Raw genomic sequence first — 16,720 nt, 5'->3', positions numbered from 1 at the left:
AAGGTAGCTGGTATCGTATACATACTTGTACAATAAGCACGACAAGTCTAATGCGCATGCGCCCGGTATCGCATGAGTTAGAGAGAGACAACATCAACCTTTCGTTTTTTGCTATATTCATGCAGAGACATTTCCACTTACACAAACGCCTATGGTTTGTCTACGCAAGTAGATTTTCCGTCAACTTTCGCAATATCTTTTTATCAAAACATAAAAATGACAAGTTAAAAATTAAATATGTATATATATATTTAATATTGAAATAATTAATAATTTATTAAGAATTAAATGTATGATACTCCTCTCACGATCAAAATATTTTCATGAATGTATTATTTGATTATACTATTTATAGAAATAAATATAAAACCTTAACCTCTCTCTAAAACTTATGCAGTTGACCATTATAAATATACATAGTTCGTGCCAAACACATGTAGTCATGTGCAGCCGGTTTATAGCGCGAATCAAACTAACCTAAAAATTCAATTTAGCTCGTAAAATAAATAAACACATTTGGTCATAATTTTAATGTTTATAAATCAAAAAATATTGTATAAATATAAAAATGGATCGAACAGGTCCAGGAAGTTCTTTGGGAAGAAGTGTCAACTCTCCAAGAAAAAGAATGTCAATAGTACAATCTTTAAAGAAAAATAGTTCGTAAGTATAATTTTGAATATATTTATTAATTAAATAATGATATTATTTTGTATTTATTATAAAATATTACCATTTCAGAGGATTAAGTATGTCTGGGAGATCAAATCAGTCTGTACAAATAATTTGTAGAACACCGGGTCATGTTGTCGAAAGTTTTGGATCGGCTTTACCTGTTCTTGTCACAGAAGCTTTAACATTTGTTGATAAAAGTACAGCTGTTAGTGTCAGCATATCTGCAGATGGATGGGCTTGGCTTATATGTGGTCGTAGAATTTTAGTTTGGCAATGTAAAACTACAATACATGATCCTAAACAAAGAAGAATATATAAAAGTCAATGTCGAGAATTGCAGTTACCTCAAAGCGATCTCGCTCATAAAGCTGAATGTATAGCCGTGTGGTTACCTCAAGGACAACAGGTTTTTTTTTTTAGATATTATCTATTGTTATAAATAGTAATGATAATAAAGACAATGTGTGTTTATATTATCATTAGGTTCCAAGTTGTATGGCAGTTTCACCGGAAGGTATTGTGAGATTTTGGGCTAGTATAGCTCATGAAGGATCATCCGTAGAAACAAGTGCTGAACTTGCTGGACAAGAAGTTAATTGTTTAACATATATCCCAGGACATGGTTGTATTTTAGCAACAACAACTTGTACAGTAGCACTTTTACAACCACAATTTATTGGTGGAAAAAATAGTATTGTTTGCCGTGTCCTTAGAACAAGTCAAGGATGGTTGGGTGGTATTGGACGTAGAATGACATCTCTTATTTTTGGAGCTATACCACAATCACCAGCTGCTGAAACGGTATTTTTTATTCATTTTTATTACAAACATAGATAATAAGATTATAAATTAATGTAACAATTTATATAATAAATAAATGATTCTATTTTAGAAATTAGTAAAAGTCGTATGTTCAGGATTTGAAGAAAGAGGATCAAGGGTTTTGATTCTTGCTGGATTATCATTACAATATTGGTCATTTCCACATAATGAACAAGAAAAAATGGAGTTTGATGAAGATATTAGCCATATGGTTTCACAAGCTTTTCAAAGAAAAGTTTGGGTAAGAATTAGAATCAATGAGTTTTTCATTAATTGTTATTAATTAATTATTATTTGCCAATATATTAATATTTTTTAATTCATAGGAATCAAGTGCATGTAATCCACAAAGTATGGACACTTGGTTAATTGATATGCAATTTTGTGAAGAAGGAATAGTGTTTCTAATGGCAGCTCATTGTGCTGACATTTCTATGCAAATTTATTTTGCTCTTGGTAAAAACATTTATATTGTTCAATTTTATTATTCATTCTTTAATTTTATATTGTAATTTATCATGTGTTCTTGTAGGATTGATACCATTGTCTGGTGCATCTATGGGGAATAGTTTTAAATGGTTTATACCTGTGAAATTTGATTATATTGCCTTCTATAATGTTGATATGGAAACAATTTTACTCTCTTATCGTTTCATACTGTGTGGTTGGGAAGCAATTATATATAATCAAGATCATGTTATTGTAGTTAATTGTAAGTACTTTTTATAATACCATTACATGTTACAAATTATATATATATATGTAAAATTATTCAAAGATTTAATTATATTTATTTTGTAGGTGCTTCTGAACATGACCAAGATAAAATTGAATTAATTCGAGATAAAGAAGACAGTATTTTGGGAGGAGCTTTATGTTCTGGAACACCAGTATTATTTACTAAAAATATTGGACTTGTTTCTATTATACCAACAGATTTTTCATCGCAAGACTTTAACACGTTCGTTTTCTTTGTATATGTTTGATAATTTATGTATATCTAATAATAATTTGTAATTATTATTTACAGGAATTATACAGATATCAATTCTTCTATAGATTATAGTTATAAAAATGATCAAACAACAAATAATTTTTCTGTACTTACAAGTAACGATGAATTGCAAGATATGTTTTATAGTTCTGATGGTGTCACACAATTAAGAGCTGCCTTCTTACTTAGTTTACGTCAAAATAAGGTATAATGTGAAAATAATATTGTAACAAATTAGATTAGTTATGAAAATATATTAACATAAAATATTTAATTTTTTAGTCCAAATGTGAAGAAATTTTAACACAACTATTTCCTTTGCAAGAAGAACCTGTGATGGACATTGATGCAATTCTTGATACATTGGCTTTGAAAGTTGCAAAAGATTTAATTGATGATTATCCAGCGAATGATCCACGTTGGGCAAACCATAGGGATTTATGTAATTATTATTATTATTATTTTGTAATTTATCTCATTTTTATGTAAAGTCATTAAATTTTATAATTATTTTGTTTGTTTGTTTAGCTATAACAATAAATGCTGTTACCGCTATTCAAATACCTCATCAATTAGAAGGAAAACAAAAAGCATTAGATTTATTTGTATCATTTTTGAAAGAACATAATTTATGGGATAGAGTAAGTAATTGAATTATAATTGAAGTATTACAAAACAAACATTGATTAATCTCATTATAACTTTTGATATCTTTTATAAAGTTTTGTGCAGTAACATACAGAGGAATAATTATGTCTACATCGCATGTTCTTAGCGAATATGCAGAAAAAATAGTTGCTGCTATGACTATATATAATCTTCAAAATAGGTATGTTTTTCTATTGAATTTTTAATCACAAATAAAATTACATTTGATCTATATATAACATTTATTATTATTTTTAAGGAATCCAGAGCTTATTGATTCTATTATTGAACAAACATTGAAACCTGAAACATATGCCTCCGAAGAATTAACTTCACGTGATATATTTTATCGTGAAGTAAGTGCTGTACATTTCTTTTTACCTTGTTTAGTAAACAATGCAACTGAAGTCACATTATCGGAAAGACCAACGCACCAAGTTGCACAATATATAATGCAAGTCAATTCTATACTATTGGTAAGTACATATGTAACATTTTAATATTATTTTTTTTATACAATTTTTCATACCTGTATATTTTTGTAACAAGGGTACTTTAAACGAAGTAGTAAAATATCGACAATACAATGCTGAACGTTTCGTACCAACAAGATGTTCAAATGGTATAACAGAATATCTTCCTTGGACTGCAGCTTCTGGTAAACATGGTCTTAGACATTGTCTTACCACAATGGTATGTGTATTTAATTGTTTTTTTCAGGAGTCATTCTTTGAACGTATTCATGAATTGTTTCATTTTCAATGTGCACAGCATAATATGACCTTAAAACATGGTGTTACTGGAACGAATGATACTACAATTAAAAATGAATTATATGAACAACTGGTCAGTCTAATAGATCTAATATTAGATGGAAGGAAATGTCATTTAGAAAGTATTCGTGGTACTGAAAAATTTGAAGTACTTTTAAAACAATATGAAACAGATAGAATGAGTTTGATTCAACCTCTTAGTTAGTATTATTATAAATATTATTTATATGTATATATATATATACTTTTATATTGATACAATACGCGTGTAAATTAATTTGTAATATTTTCTTTTTAGTAAAGGAAGAACAATATGAAAATGCTGCCATACTTGCTGAAAAATATTGTGATTTTGGATCACTCATTCAAATTTGCGAATTAACAAATAATAAAAATAGACTTGACAGTTACATAGATAAATTTGCTTCACAAGATTTTGCAGGCTTTTTATTTTCATGGTAAATATATCTTTGACTATTCTTATCCGTTTTTTTTTAGAATAATCTCAATATTTAAAACGTGTAATAATTAAAAATAAAGGTACGTGAAAGATGGACGACAAGGACAATTGGTAGAACGATGTAGACGTGGTTGTTCAATTGAATTAGCAGAAAAATTATCCGAGCATCCTACTTTATCCTGGGTACAAGCAGTGTTGACTGATGAATTAAGATTTGCAGCTAATACACTTCACTCGTTAGCAGTTCAAGAAACTGAATTAGTAACACGTAAAAAAGTATGTATTTGTTATTTTTTTTTTTATAAAGTTTGTATATTAGAAAATAAGTTTATATCATTCTGTTAATAGTCTATGTTGTCATTGGCAAAATTGGCACTTCTTGCATCCGATGAACCAGAATATGAAATAAAAGAATGTATTAAAACTATCGACAATGAATTAGCTTTAATTGCTCATCAAGAAGATCTACCAACTGGAGTACTCACAACTTATGGATATGATATTGAAAAATTGAAAGTATTTACACCAGTGGAATTAATCACGGTATAACAATTAATCATTTACAATAATTTATATGTGATAAATATTACAATATTAATCAATATTACTAATTTTGGGTTTTTTTTTTTTTTTAGCTTTATACATCTGAAGATAATGTCATAGCAAGTGAATATGATTTTAAAAAAGCTTTAGATTTATTAGATTACGTCAAACAAGAAGATGAAAAGTCTTCATTAAGATTGAGAATTTGGGCACGTGCAGCTCGAAGAGATTCGTGGGAAACAGTTGATAAAAATCCTAAACAACAAGCACAAGGAACCATATTTTTTAAATTAATGGAACTTGCATATATGATGGGTATGGTTATATGATAAAAATTATTTATATAATTGTCATTTAATATATTTACATTTTCGTTGTTGTATGTAGGTGGTAAAGTTAAGGAATTTTTACCATCAGTTGATGCACTTCTTATGGAACCCGAATTAGGAACTCTTGCAGTATCCAGTAACTTTCAATTTCTCGTCAAATTATTATACGAATATGCTTATGAAAATTATTAATAAATTCATCTAATATTATTAATATCAATACCAAGTTTGTATTTTTATATACAATAAATAACAATTATATATATATATATATAAAAACTATCAATAAGTTTCTTTATAATTGTATGAATAATATTTTTAAGTAGAAAAAATAATTACAAATTATTAATAACCTACTTTCTTAATACAAGTTATTTGAAAAATATAAATAAAAGAAAGATAAATGTTGAAAATATTCTTGATAATATATTTCTACTTGCATTACTCTTATAATATGTATTTTCTATTCTGACAATGTATCGTACATGATCCGGTGTTCTACAATCTAATTCTGAAATGAAGAATATAATTAGTTTTTCATCTTAATTATATATCTAATACTTATATGTTAATTGTTTCAAATTTGATATGTAATGTAGATAGTTAGTTAAATTATTCATTTATTACATACCTACACATTTACGTAAAGAAGTTACATGCTGTACACGATAATATATATGAGGACAGACTTTTTTTTCAGGACAAAGTGTATAATCAGTTAATATAATATCTTTATGTCCGTCTGCACCTTTACAATATTCATTGTATCTCTTTTTTGTACCATTGAACTGAATCCAAGAGCATACTGTTATTTCACCATATCCAACGTTATGAAACTAAAATATAAATACCATTAATTTATTCAACAATTGTATAGATATTTAAAAAAAAAAAAAGAAAGAAAATATATACAAACCGTTACAGTTGTTTTTTTCGTATTTTTTCTCCAGTGTGCATGTAACTTGTATAAAATGAATTGTGACGGAGCTATGTAATTTTCCATTTGATTTTTATGATTTTCAATAGTTGCATTTACATTTGACAAAGGTCTTAATAGCCAATGTACTAAAAATATATTATTATCATTAATATTTATTACATAATAAGTATAAATATGATTAATTACAATTATATATACCTGTACTAAAATGATTAATAATATCATCAATTTGCAAAGTTTTAATTAAATGATCTTCTTCTGACATTATAAAAGGTTGAAATAAATATGCATTATACTCCGATGTATAATACAAGAAATGTACATCTGTATATATAAAATAATATATCAATATTATTACATTAATGTGTTAATAGTTAGTACAAAATTTAAAGACAATTTTACCTGGATAATATAATTTGATTTGTCGTAGTAACATTAAAGCTGATTGTTGTTGTTCATTGGTCATAAATGCTAATGGAACTAACAAAATTATAATTTGTCCTAAATTACCAATTACATGATTTTGTCTATTTTCTTCTGACGTAACATTTAAATAAGTAAATATTGTTTCAAGTGTATTAGTATAATTAAATTGATTGGGCCCTAAAAATAATTATTTATAAATGTACATTAAGTTAATACCGTATAAATGATATAAACTTACATGACACTTTTGTAAAATTGTATATAGCTTCATATGCAACTGATGGACTATTGGTGACGTTAAGTAACCAATTTCCTGTTGAACCATGCAATATACCCATTTTAGAACCATATTTTGATACATCTAAATCTTCTAATAGAACTCTGAAACAAGTTGTTTATATTTAAATTTATTATATACATATATATATATATATAAAAATACAGCTGTGTATACACTTACGAAATAAAATCCATAGTATAATCTGGGGTCCATGCACCGTCAAATGCAATTATTACTTCTGCTGGTAATTGAACATTTTTATTACGACAGTGCGATTCTGTAAGTAAATATTTTTCTGTATAATTTATAAATGTATCAACAGCATAGTTAACCAGTCGTTTTAATGCCTCTTCAGATATATATGCTATACTATTACGATATGCTAATAAATATGATACTGCATGTGTCTATAATATAAAATTGTCAACATTTTTATTCTTTTGTCACCAATATAAAATCTACTAATACGTAGGTTGAAACTTAAATAGTGGCAACTATTTATTAACGCTGGTGACTACTATTGAAGGACAGTAACAGGTGCAAACATGTAACTCTTTTGTATCGGTTGTGAATAAATAGTTGCCATTTATTTAAGTTTCAATCTACGTATTTAATAATGTAATTTTGAATATACCTGTTCTGTTAAAATAGTTTTAGATGTAACTTGTGCAAAAGCTGTTTTTCGATTACAAGCTTTGATATTTGGATCAAAGTTAATGCCTTGATCAGAATAATACATATCAAAAATCTGACTAAGTCGAAGACTGTGAAAATCGGCAGTCCATGTTTCTAAATTGCGTGCAAGTATTAAACCTGTTAATTACAAATAACAATTGAAAAAATATGACAATTATAAATAAATATTTTATTTATTTAACTACAATTAATTTACCATCAATGTCACCAACTATTTCAGCACGTGTTGCATCATAGCTATTGGGATTTTTTGTAAGATAATAAATATTAGGATATATGGTACTGTTCCAAAAGCCAGTTACACCTAACGTCATTTTTTCATTTACTAAAGGTCCTTGATAAATTACCATTTCACCCAAGTCACCTTAAATGTACATTTTCATTTTGTATTATTAATTGTTCTTCATATAACAATTTATGATTATCATTATTATAGTAATTAAATATCTCTTACCAGCTATTGTGGTAAGCCATATATTATCAATTATTATTTCTGATGTATTTATTGATTTCTGCCACATTGATCTTTCAATAATCATTTCGTCTTTTGGCATAACAAAATCAATCTCATCTTCGTTGACATTTAAACAATTGACATCTTTAATATGATTATAATTAAAAATTAATATACAAGAAATTGATATGAATGTCTTTGAAAATATTATATTAAACAAAAAAAAAATAATATTTCAATGATATATGTACTTGTACAAGTTGTAGCTGATGATGATGATGATGACGACGACGAAAATAATTGATTCAAAGTAATTCTTTGATGTTCTAAACTAGCAGCTATTGCTCCTATAATAGCACCAGGTGCAATTGTCCCATATGGAGTGAGAATAACTCCATATTCTCTTGGACAATCTGTCGCATTAATAGATATGGTTCTTCCTAGAAAAAAAAATACATTTGTAAAATAATCATTGTAGATTAGAATTGATCAAATGTTACCTGTTAATTTTTCTCGATTTCCAATTTCTAGACACAAATTGTTCATATCGTCAGATTTATATTTGTTTATAGTATTTGATATGGCAAAATGAAGAGTGCAACGTTCTAATTGTGAAAGTACATTAGAAGGAAAAGCATCAGCATTGCCTGGAACTAATTCTTCTATTATTATATTTTTTGTTCGTTGTGATCCACGTCCAATGAAAGGTAATATTCCTTCACTTTCATGCAAGCCTTCAACGTATTCAACTCCATCAAATTTAAACCTAATATATAACTAATATAACATTCATTCAAATTAATAGTATATTACATACCTAGGGTGGGGTAAAGTAAGAAATGTCTCAGAGCACATGTAATTGTTGTCCAAAGCGAAGCAACCGAAGGTCCAAAGAAAGCCTTAAAGAGCACATGTTTACATGTACTCTGTAAACCATGTAATTACATTGTACTCTGAGACATTTCTTACTTTATCCCTCCCTAAGTGAGTAATATACTATTCATATATTTCTCTTACCTGTGTAACAATGATGAAGATAATGTTCTCATATCCATAGTAGTAAATGTTTCTATTTCAGCTTTTTGTAAAATATCAATGAATGTACGTATATTTAAAGGTAATAATATCTCATTTTTAGTACGATTAATATAACATTCTTTAAGAGCATCTGGTATAGTTATTTGAGAATATACTACAGAATATTCTGTAAAATAAAATACAATGTTTTAATTATAACTTTTCACAATATATATATATATATATATATATATCAATATTATATCTATAATTTTTAATTAAAAACAATGTAAACTGTATAATACATACCGAAGCATAATAAAAGAAACCAAATTTTGTATATCAACATTTTGAAATAGTTCACTGTGTGTCACTGAAGAAAGAATATTTTACACGTGCTATAATAACGTATGTTATGTACTTCGAAATGAATCACTATGTTTTAAAAAAGATAGAGTAAGATAATGCCTCTACTTCTAATCTTGATAAGATATAAATGTGTGAAATATCTATAATAAAAATTCTATTATTTACATTTATGAATGATTTATAAAATCAATGCAATAAACATATTGAATAAATAAGATATTAATTTATAAACATGAATTATTATTATTATTTAGCAATAATATTTAATATTGTTTATATACATAAATAATATCTAGAAGAATATAGAAAGTAAAATAATAGTTATGTTATAAATATTTACACATATATTACACATATATTTTGATAATTAAAATGATTAATATTTCAATATAATCTCAATTTTTTTTTTTTTAATTGAAAATAAATTTGGTGTTTGAATTAATTTTGATTTCTTTAAGATTAGCCTTATTCATATAAGTATGATCTGTACAATAAGAAAAGGGGACATATTACTCACAATATTTCATATCTTATCTTTTGATAGTGATAGTAGATATTTCAACTTATGTTAAAAGGTAGGTGTAGTACCTTTCAAAGAAGAATAGTAAGGACAATATATTTTGTATAACAATTGAATAAATTATTATTATAATAATATGTAAGTTATGATTAATTATTGATATTTTTTCAAATAATACATTAAAAGTTGTTCTCCATATTTTTATTATATAATTTTATATATATATATATATTAATTCAGTTATATACTTTGAAAGATAGGTGTTAGTACCTTTCAAAAATTATTGATATTTTTCAAATAAATGCATTAAAAGTTGATCTAGATATTTTTATCATATAATTTTATATATGTTCAATTATATATACATTGTTTGATATAAATTATAATTTATAAAGTAATATATTATATTTGTAGATTTACTAAAAGTGCTTTATTGTATTATATACGAACAAAATTATGACGAAGATACTTTATTTACTTATCATGAGTTTTGTCTACAATTTAGGTAAGTTTTTTTTTATCTTTTTATTATTATTCATTGAAAATGTTCATTTATCTAATGAATCATCAATTTGAAAAATAGCATTGAAATGATATTATATTTTTAGGCATTCATGCTCAAGAAAATGCTGTACGTACACTTCCAACTTCTCTTCGTGAATGTTATGAAAATAAATATCTTTTAGAAAGGAATAATAGATTACCTCATACTTTGAATACACTTATAGCAATAATAAGAAAAATAGAAAATTCAGAAGGTTTGAATATGGATCTTAGAAGTTTGTCTGTTGCATTATTACATCGGTAAAAACATATGCATATACAAACTATTTATTATATATATATATATATATATATTTTTTAAATAACATTTATTAATATTGAAATATTATTAATATATAGTTTTCGTCAAGATGGTATACGTCCAAACCCATCAGTGGTATCACAAGATGGAATATCTCCATATGCACCAACTGGTCACGAATTTTTTCGTCATGCAAAAACACTTCGTTTTATACAAGGAAATGCAATGTTGTTTCCTAATAACAGTATTACTGCTATCGAAAGAGTAAGAGTTTTATTAATAACATTGAAATCTTTATAAATTATAGATATAGTACATATTATTTGATTTATAAATCATTTTCAATTTATACTTTAAAATGTAACAAAAAAAAAATGTAATATTAAATATTATTTCAGTGTACACTGCATTTTATGGTGTCAAGTAGCGTAAACATTTTTGAAAGAGGTGATGAAGGAACAGTTTGCAGATTTGCAAATGGTGCATACAGAAATATTAGAAGTATTGATCCAAATGATAACAATAATACACAAAATATTAATGAAGATGTTGAAACTTTATCACCAGAAGAAATGTAAGTATATATATATATGTATTTCTTTTTCCTTCCATTAAAAAACATATTTTAATAATAATTTTAATGATCATATAGAGAAAAAATGACAAATAAAAAGAATTCAACGGAAAGTGCAGTAGATCCTAATTCATTTTATCCAGAATTACCACCAAATCATCCTGATAAAGGAAGAATATTTTCTCCACCATCATTAAGTAAATGTCCTGTTGAGAATGGTGTAATTAAAACTCCGTAAGTAAAGCAACTTTCTTTTTCTCTCTCAAAATGAAGAAAACAAATTATTATTTATAATTGTTTTTCAAATGTATGTATGATTAAAATAATTTTACAGTTGGGGATCAATTTCTGGTGGATCAATTCTTGCTGGTATAGCTGCAGCAGTACAACCAGAAAATATTATACTTCGAGATGTATTGGAAGATGAATTATTACAAACTGCATATTCATCTGATATAACTTTAGATAATAAATGGATAGCCACATTAGCTGGTAATAATTGTTATATTTAATTTCATTATTATATCCTCTATATATAGATATTTCTAATAAAAATAATATTAAATTTATACACACACAGGTGATTTAGCTGAAGTTGCACTTATGCAAGGTCCCAGAGGTGAAAAATTACAAGTAGGAGTTAATGGAGATTGGAATTCTATTGCAATGCCACGTTGGTATTTTTTAAATTCTAATGAAAAATATCAATTTACGACTGCCGAAATTAGAGGAGATTTGGATGGATTGATTCTTGCTAATGAAGTTAAATCGTGGTATTCAAAAATATCTAGTTTACGTCTTTCACAAATTTTGGATATGTATTACAGTGCATCAGGTTTATTTAATTCTACAATTCGAGCGTGCAATCGTAGATCGTTGTTTAGATACGTTGCACCTAATTCTACATTATCTGCACAGGTAAATTTATTATTCGAATTTTTGGTTGTTGTTTAAATATTCTAATATTTTATATCAAAATAAAAATCATTTCAATGAATTATTTTTGTTTTACAGGCATACAGTGCATCTTTAGTATTGAGTGAAAATTTAGCAAAAGCAACATTAAAACCACCTATTATAGAAAAATTTGCAGTTGATGCTGCTAATGAATTATCAACATATATACGTTAGTATTAAACAAGTCTGTTATATTTTTCATTATATGATCAATCCCATAATATATTCATTCATCTTTTTATAGCTTCATCAATGAACCAAGATTTATCGTGTCAAGAGACAGATCGTTTATTTGATTCGACTATAGTTTCTGCAGATTTGACTATTATTCTTGATACAAATTGGCCTTTTGAAGTTGTACAACCCATATTAGCGTAAGTTTAAACAAAATAATGAAATAATTTGTTAAATATCTATTTATATAATTTCTTTTTTTATACAGATATATGCTAGAAAATATGGAAATTAATCAGTTCAATAGTAATTTTACTATAATCAATGGCTATGATGGAAATGTAATGATTAATAGTACCGATACTATTTTAAATTTCAACAGTTTCAATTCGTCTAATTATTCTAATGGTATTTGTTTGTTCTTATATTTATCTAGAATTGATTTAACGAAATATTAAATCCAAATAATTGTTTACAGTTAAAAAAGGATTAAATCTACCTAAATCATTTCAAATATTAAGAAATTTAGAGAAAGATAAATTAAATAGAGAACATAACGAAGGTATTGGAGGAAAAGCATCAGATGTAATATTAATTATGCCATATAATAATGCACAGTTATCTCAATCTGACAAAGATTATTGTTTGGAACAACTGAAATATATGCGTGAAGAAATTCCAGGTAAGAATTATGTTATATATTTTATTATATACTCTTTACTCATTTTATATTTTTTTTTTTTTTTTTTTTTTTTAGATGCAACCGTCCTCATTTTAACTTCTGGATCAAAGGATGCATGGTCAAATATAGTACAAAATTCTATATCAGATTTGTTCTCAATAGGACTGGGAGATACTAAAGAAGCTTTAGCGCCGCTTGATAAACTTATTTCAAGAATAAAACAAAGTAAGATATAAATGTGATAAAATACATAATATTATGATATAATGATACAGTAATATTAATAGAAAAAAAAAACAACAAAATATTACAGTACCCAAAAGATTAATTAACACACAATGTGGTGCAAATTATGTTTCAACTGGAACTTCAAATTCATTTGTGGATTATGTACATCCAAATGGAATTAACTTTTATAGACTTCATCCTAATTATTTCTTTTCTCATGATACTACAGCTACAGTAAAGGTATGTAATGTATACAAAAAAAAAAAAGAATTAAATGTATTTTTAATGATATACTTTTTTCTTTTTCTCCAGATTCTAGGATCTGGTTGGGGATCTTTAACAGTGTGCTCATCAAGAAATCTATTACATGTTAATACAACAAAAACTAATCAAGATGTTTCTTGCACATCAATAAATAACAATGAACATAGTTTTTCAGTATCTTGTGGCGAGGCAACATTTATTCATGAATGTCAACCATTATATCTATCTGTAACTGCTAATTCTTCTGACATATCATATCAATGCACAGGTAAATAAATATTATCAATAAATATGTATTATATATATATAAAATGAACAATTATAGAAATAATAACTTGTTATTTCAGATCCAAATAGGTGTAGATATCCACACATGATAAAATATACTATTTCATACGAGCATTTAGTATGCACAAGTAGTGCAAATAAAATGGCAATCAATTATATTGCTTTGATAATAATAACAATGTATTATCTTTTATCAAATATCAGATCTCATTAAAAAAGTTATTTATAAGATCTTTTAAAAAATTCATAATAATTAATTGATAATTAATATATTGATTATCTCATTAAGCATAATACGAGTAATGGTTTATTCTCTTTATATTCATTTCATATTCAACAAATTATATTGAAAGTTTATATTACAAGCATATGTACAGATATATTTAAAAAAAATTATTGTGAAAATTTTGTACCAAAAATAAATAAATTGTTACTTAATAAAAAAAAAAAAAAAAACAATATTAATAATGTACCTTTAGATGAAGGGCTTGCAAAGTGCTACTGTGTGATCAATTCCACAGGCAACCTTTTTTACTTGAGCTCCTACAGACACCTTTTAAATAAAATTACAAAAAATAAAAATTAATAAAAATTATAGAAAAAAAAATGCACATCCTTACCTTGAAAGGAAAAAATTGATCATTTTGATGACTTATTCCTAAGGATCCAAATTTATTACATCCCCACATGTATAAATCTCCTGTATTTGTTATTGCTGCTAAATGACTTATTCCACAATATATATTTGAAACCTATGAATAAAAATGATTGCATTATTATACCAAATGGATATTTATATAGAAATCAATGTTAAATAAATTTAATTTTACCTTGGTATTACGTGAATATGCATTGTTACCGAATAATGTGGATGGAAGTAAAGTGGGTTTTAAAACCCTCTCTACTTTTGGTCCAAGACCAAGAATACCATATCCCCATACATAAACATCTCCTTCAGCTAACAAATATAATACAATAAAACGGTCATTTATCTATTATTTTTCTTTCTTCTAATTAATATTTATGTTTTTTTTCTGTTCTTACAATTTAATATCATACAGAAACAGCCTCCAGTAGCAATGTCAACAATATGTCCTATTTCCTTAGGTATATTCAATTCTGTAGCAATGTTTACTTGATAATTGTCACTGTCCATTAGTAATTGTCCATATTCTGAATTACCCCATCCAAAAACTTTTCCCTTATCTAATGTTTAAAATGAGAAATAAATTAATGAAAAATATTTTTATAAATGATATTTTCAAAATAATATTAATAAATACCACTAAGAGCCAATACACAATCTGCAACACAAGCAACTTTGATTATGTGTTGTCCTGCTAAATCTCCTTTAACCAAACTTGGTTGATGTTCATTTCGATAATGTGCTAAGCCAGTTTGTCCATCAGCACCCCAACCAAATGTATATACTTCACCAGATTCTGTTAAAAGTATGCTACGATAAATATATACATATATATATATTAATAAACAATGTTAAAAAATATTTACATAGATAGACATACAATTAGATAATTAAAATAAATGATTAACTTTATACCTGTGATCTTGACCAGCTGTAACAGCAGTTATTCGATTTCCTCTTATACTAGGTATATGATGAACTACATTACTACGATTATAATTTTCATTCATTATAATTGGTCTACCACATTGACCATATCCATTATTGCCTAATGTAAAAAGTCCTTCGTTTGTTAATATTAATAAATGTGCCCTTCCAGCAGCTACACTTATAACTTCAGCTGTTGAATTTTTAAGTGGCAGATTTATTGGCCTTGGTGAAGTTACTACATCTAAATAAATATTATTTGCTTCTTGAAAACCTAAGTAAAGAGACATTTCATTTTGAAATAAGTATTTACAAGCAATTGCCATTTAATATTTGACATAATAAAATACTTTTATTACCAAGTTGAGAATCAGTGTTTATTCCACTGCCATAAATGATATTTTTATCTGAAGATTTTACTGCAAAAGCTGTAAAACCATAACCACATGCAATATCTGTTACTTTATATCTTTCTGCAAAAGTTAATCTTCTTGGTGCTGGAAGATAAGCTATGCCTTGTTTTATCAATGTTCTCTCAATGGTACCTAAAGCTCCATGCTCTGCAAGACCCCAAACATATACTCTGCGATCACCCACCTTACTGATTGGGTATTTAAATACTGTAATGAAATGATAACAAAAAAAATGTACTTAGAATTTAAATACTATTTGAAATATTTGTAAATATTACTATAAGTAATAAACGAATATATTTTAAGGTTATTACCAGGTAAAATGTCATTTTTCATCCTCTTATTATTGGATTTTCCTAATCCTATATTTTTATTGATTTTTCTAAGTCCTTTAATTATTTTCAACATAATTTTAATGATAAGAAATACAAATTTCACAAATAAATATTACATATATGTTATATGTTACTAGTGCATCGTTGTTTTACGAAAACTTCACTAAGATCCATAGAAAGCATTAAAATTGACTATATATAAAAAGGATATTAAATATTGAATATATTTAGAATTAAGAATTAGAATGATAGATTAAAATTCCAAATTTTCTTAAGGATAACAAAGAAAAATAATATACATGAATATATATTTAGAAATTTAGAAATTTGAAAATTGAGCGCCTTACAATTGGTTCGCCATTTTCCGGAAGTTCGAAAATAGTTGTCCAACAATCGAATATTTGAATAACTGTGAACTAAGTATTATATTGTTCATGAAAATAGGCTTTAGCTGACGAACACGCTCGTAGATACTCTAGCT

At 26.1% G+C, this 16,720-nt stretch overlaps 4 protein-coding genes across 8 annotated transcripts; 2 read left to right on the top strand and 2 right to left on the bottom strand.

Annotated features, from left to right (window-relative positions):
* The first annotated feature begins 410 nt into the window (after positions 1-410).
* Nup133 (nuclear pore complex protein Nup133) lies at positions 411-5,511 on the top strand. The gene is made up of 19 exons (XM_015328267.2): positions 411-663; positions 742-1,081; positions 1,159-1,476; positions 1,568-1,738; positions 1,824-1,953; positions 2,030-2,209; positions 2,299-2,458; positions 2,528-2,696; positions 2,774-2,933; positions 3,020-3,132; positions 3,214-3,320; positions 3,399-3,615; positions 3,689-3,832; positions 3,911-4,112; positions 4,211-4,370; positions 4,453-4,648; positions 4,721-4,915; positions 5,008-5,230; positions 5,303-5,511. Exons 1-19 carry the CDS (start codon positions 569-571, stop codon positions 5,434-5,436), a joined length of 3,414 nt encoding a protein of 1,137 aa, XP_015183753.2. The 5' UTR covers positions 411-568; the 3' UTR covers positions 5,437-5,511.
* A 23-nt stretch (positions 5,512-5,534) lies between these two features.
* On the bottom strand, positions 5,535-9,509 carry LOC107070174 (uncharacterized). The gene is made up of 14 exons (XM_015328111.2): positions 9,367-9,509; positions 9,058-9,244; positions 8,541-8,806; positions 8,292-8,480; positions 8,041-8,184; positions 7,783-7,950; positions 7,525-7,703; positions 7,071-7,297; positions 6,849-6,991; positions 6,587-6,787; positions 6,383-6,508; positions 6,161-6,309; positions 5,876-6,080; positions 5,535-5,755 (listed from the first exon to the last, which is right to left on the bottom strand). Exons 1-14 carry the CDS (start codon positions 9,404-9,406, stop codon positions 5,616-5,618), a joined length of 2,364 nt encoding a protein of 787 aa, XP_015183597.2. The 5' UTR covers positions 9,407-9,509; the 3' UTR covers positions 5,535-5,615.
* On the bottom strand, positions 9,106-16,558 carry LOC107070248 (RCC1-like G exchanging factor-like protein). Of its 3 annotated transcripts, none has more exons than XM_089170434.1 (9): positions 16,219-16,558; positions 15,851-16,111; positions 15,480-15,765; positions 15,202-15,374; positions 14,963-15,124; positions 14,749-14,876; positions 14,539-14,670; positions 14,392-14,471; positions 9,106-9,244 (listed from the first exon to the last, which is right to left on the bottom strand). In XM_089170434.1, the coding sequence occupies exons 1-8, from the start codon at positions 16,310-16,312 to the stop codon at positions 14,394-14,396; spliced, it is 1,314 nt and encodes a 437-aa protein (XP_089026560.1). In that variant the 5' UTR covers positions 16,313-16,558; the 3' UTR covers positions 9,106-9,244; positions 14,392-14,393. The 3 variants fall into 3 exon arrangements, with proteins under 3 accessions (XP_089026560.1, XP_015183755.1, XP_015183754.1); XM_015328269.2 differs by lacking the exon at positions 9,106-9,244 and adding an exon at positions 9,432-9,566; XM_015328268.2 differs by lacking the exon at positions 9,106-9,244 and having other exon boundaries at positions 14,312-14,471.
* On the top strand, positions 9,599-14,377 carry LOC107070249 (uncharacterized). Of its 3 annotated transcripts, XM_089170432.1 has the most exons (15): positions 9,602-10,451; positions 10,555-10,750; positions 10,850-11,015; positions 11,150-11,325; positions 11,404-11,559; positions 11,660-11,817; positions 11,906-12,243; positions 12,340-12,451; positions 12,527-12,656; positions 12,725-12,864; positions 12,935-13,138; positions 13,214-13,363; positions 13,452-13,606; positions 13,679-13,898; positions 13,978-14,377. In XM_089170432.1, the coding sequence occupies exons 1-15, from the start codon at positions 10,403-10,405 to the stop codon at positions 14,130-14,132; spliced, it is 2,505 nt and encodes an 834-aa protein (XP_089026558.1). In that variant the 5' UTR covers positions 9,602-10,402; the 3' UTR covers positions 14,133-14,377. The 3 variants fall into 3 exon arrangements, with proteins under 3 accessions (XP_089026557.1, XP_089026556.1, XP_089026558.1); XM_089170431.1 differs by having other exon boundaries at positions 9,599-10,084; positions 10,361-10,451; positions 12,935-13,363; positions 13,452-13,898; XM_089170430.1 differs by having other exon boundaries at positions 9,599-10,451; positions 12,935-13,363; positions 13,452-13,898.
* Positions 16,559-16,720: the final 162 nt, after the last annotated feature.

The sequence above is a fragment of the Polistes dominula genome, unplaced genomic scaffold (genome assembly GCF_049000335.1).
Source record: "Polistes dominula isolate Pdom_NZ unplaced genomic scaffold, Pdom_raw_medaka contig_15, whole genome shotgun sequence".
NCBI classification, from domain to species: Eukaryota; Metazoa; Arthropoda; class Insecta; order Hymenoptera; family Vespidae; genus Polistes; species Polistes dominula.
The sequence above is the reverse complement of the archived record's forward strand: the minus strand, read 5'-3'. Positions and strand labels throughout refer to the sequence as shown.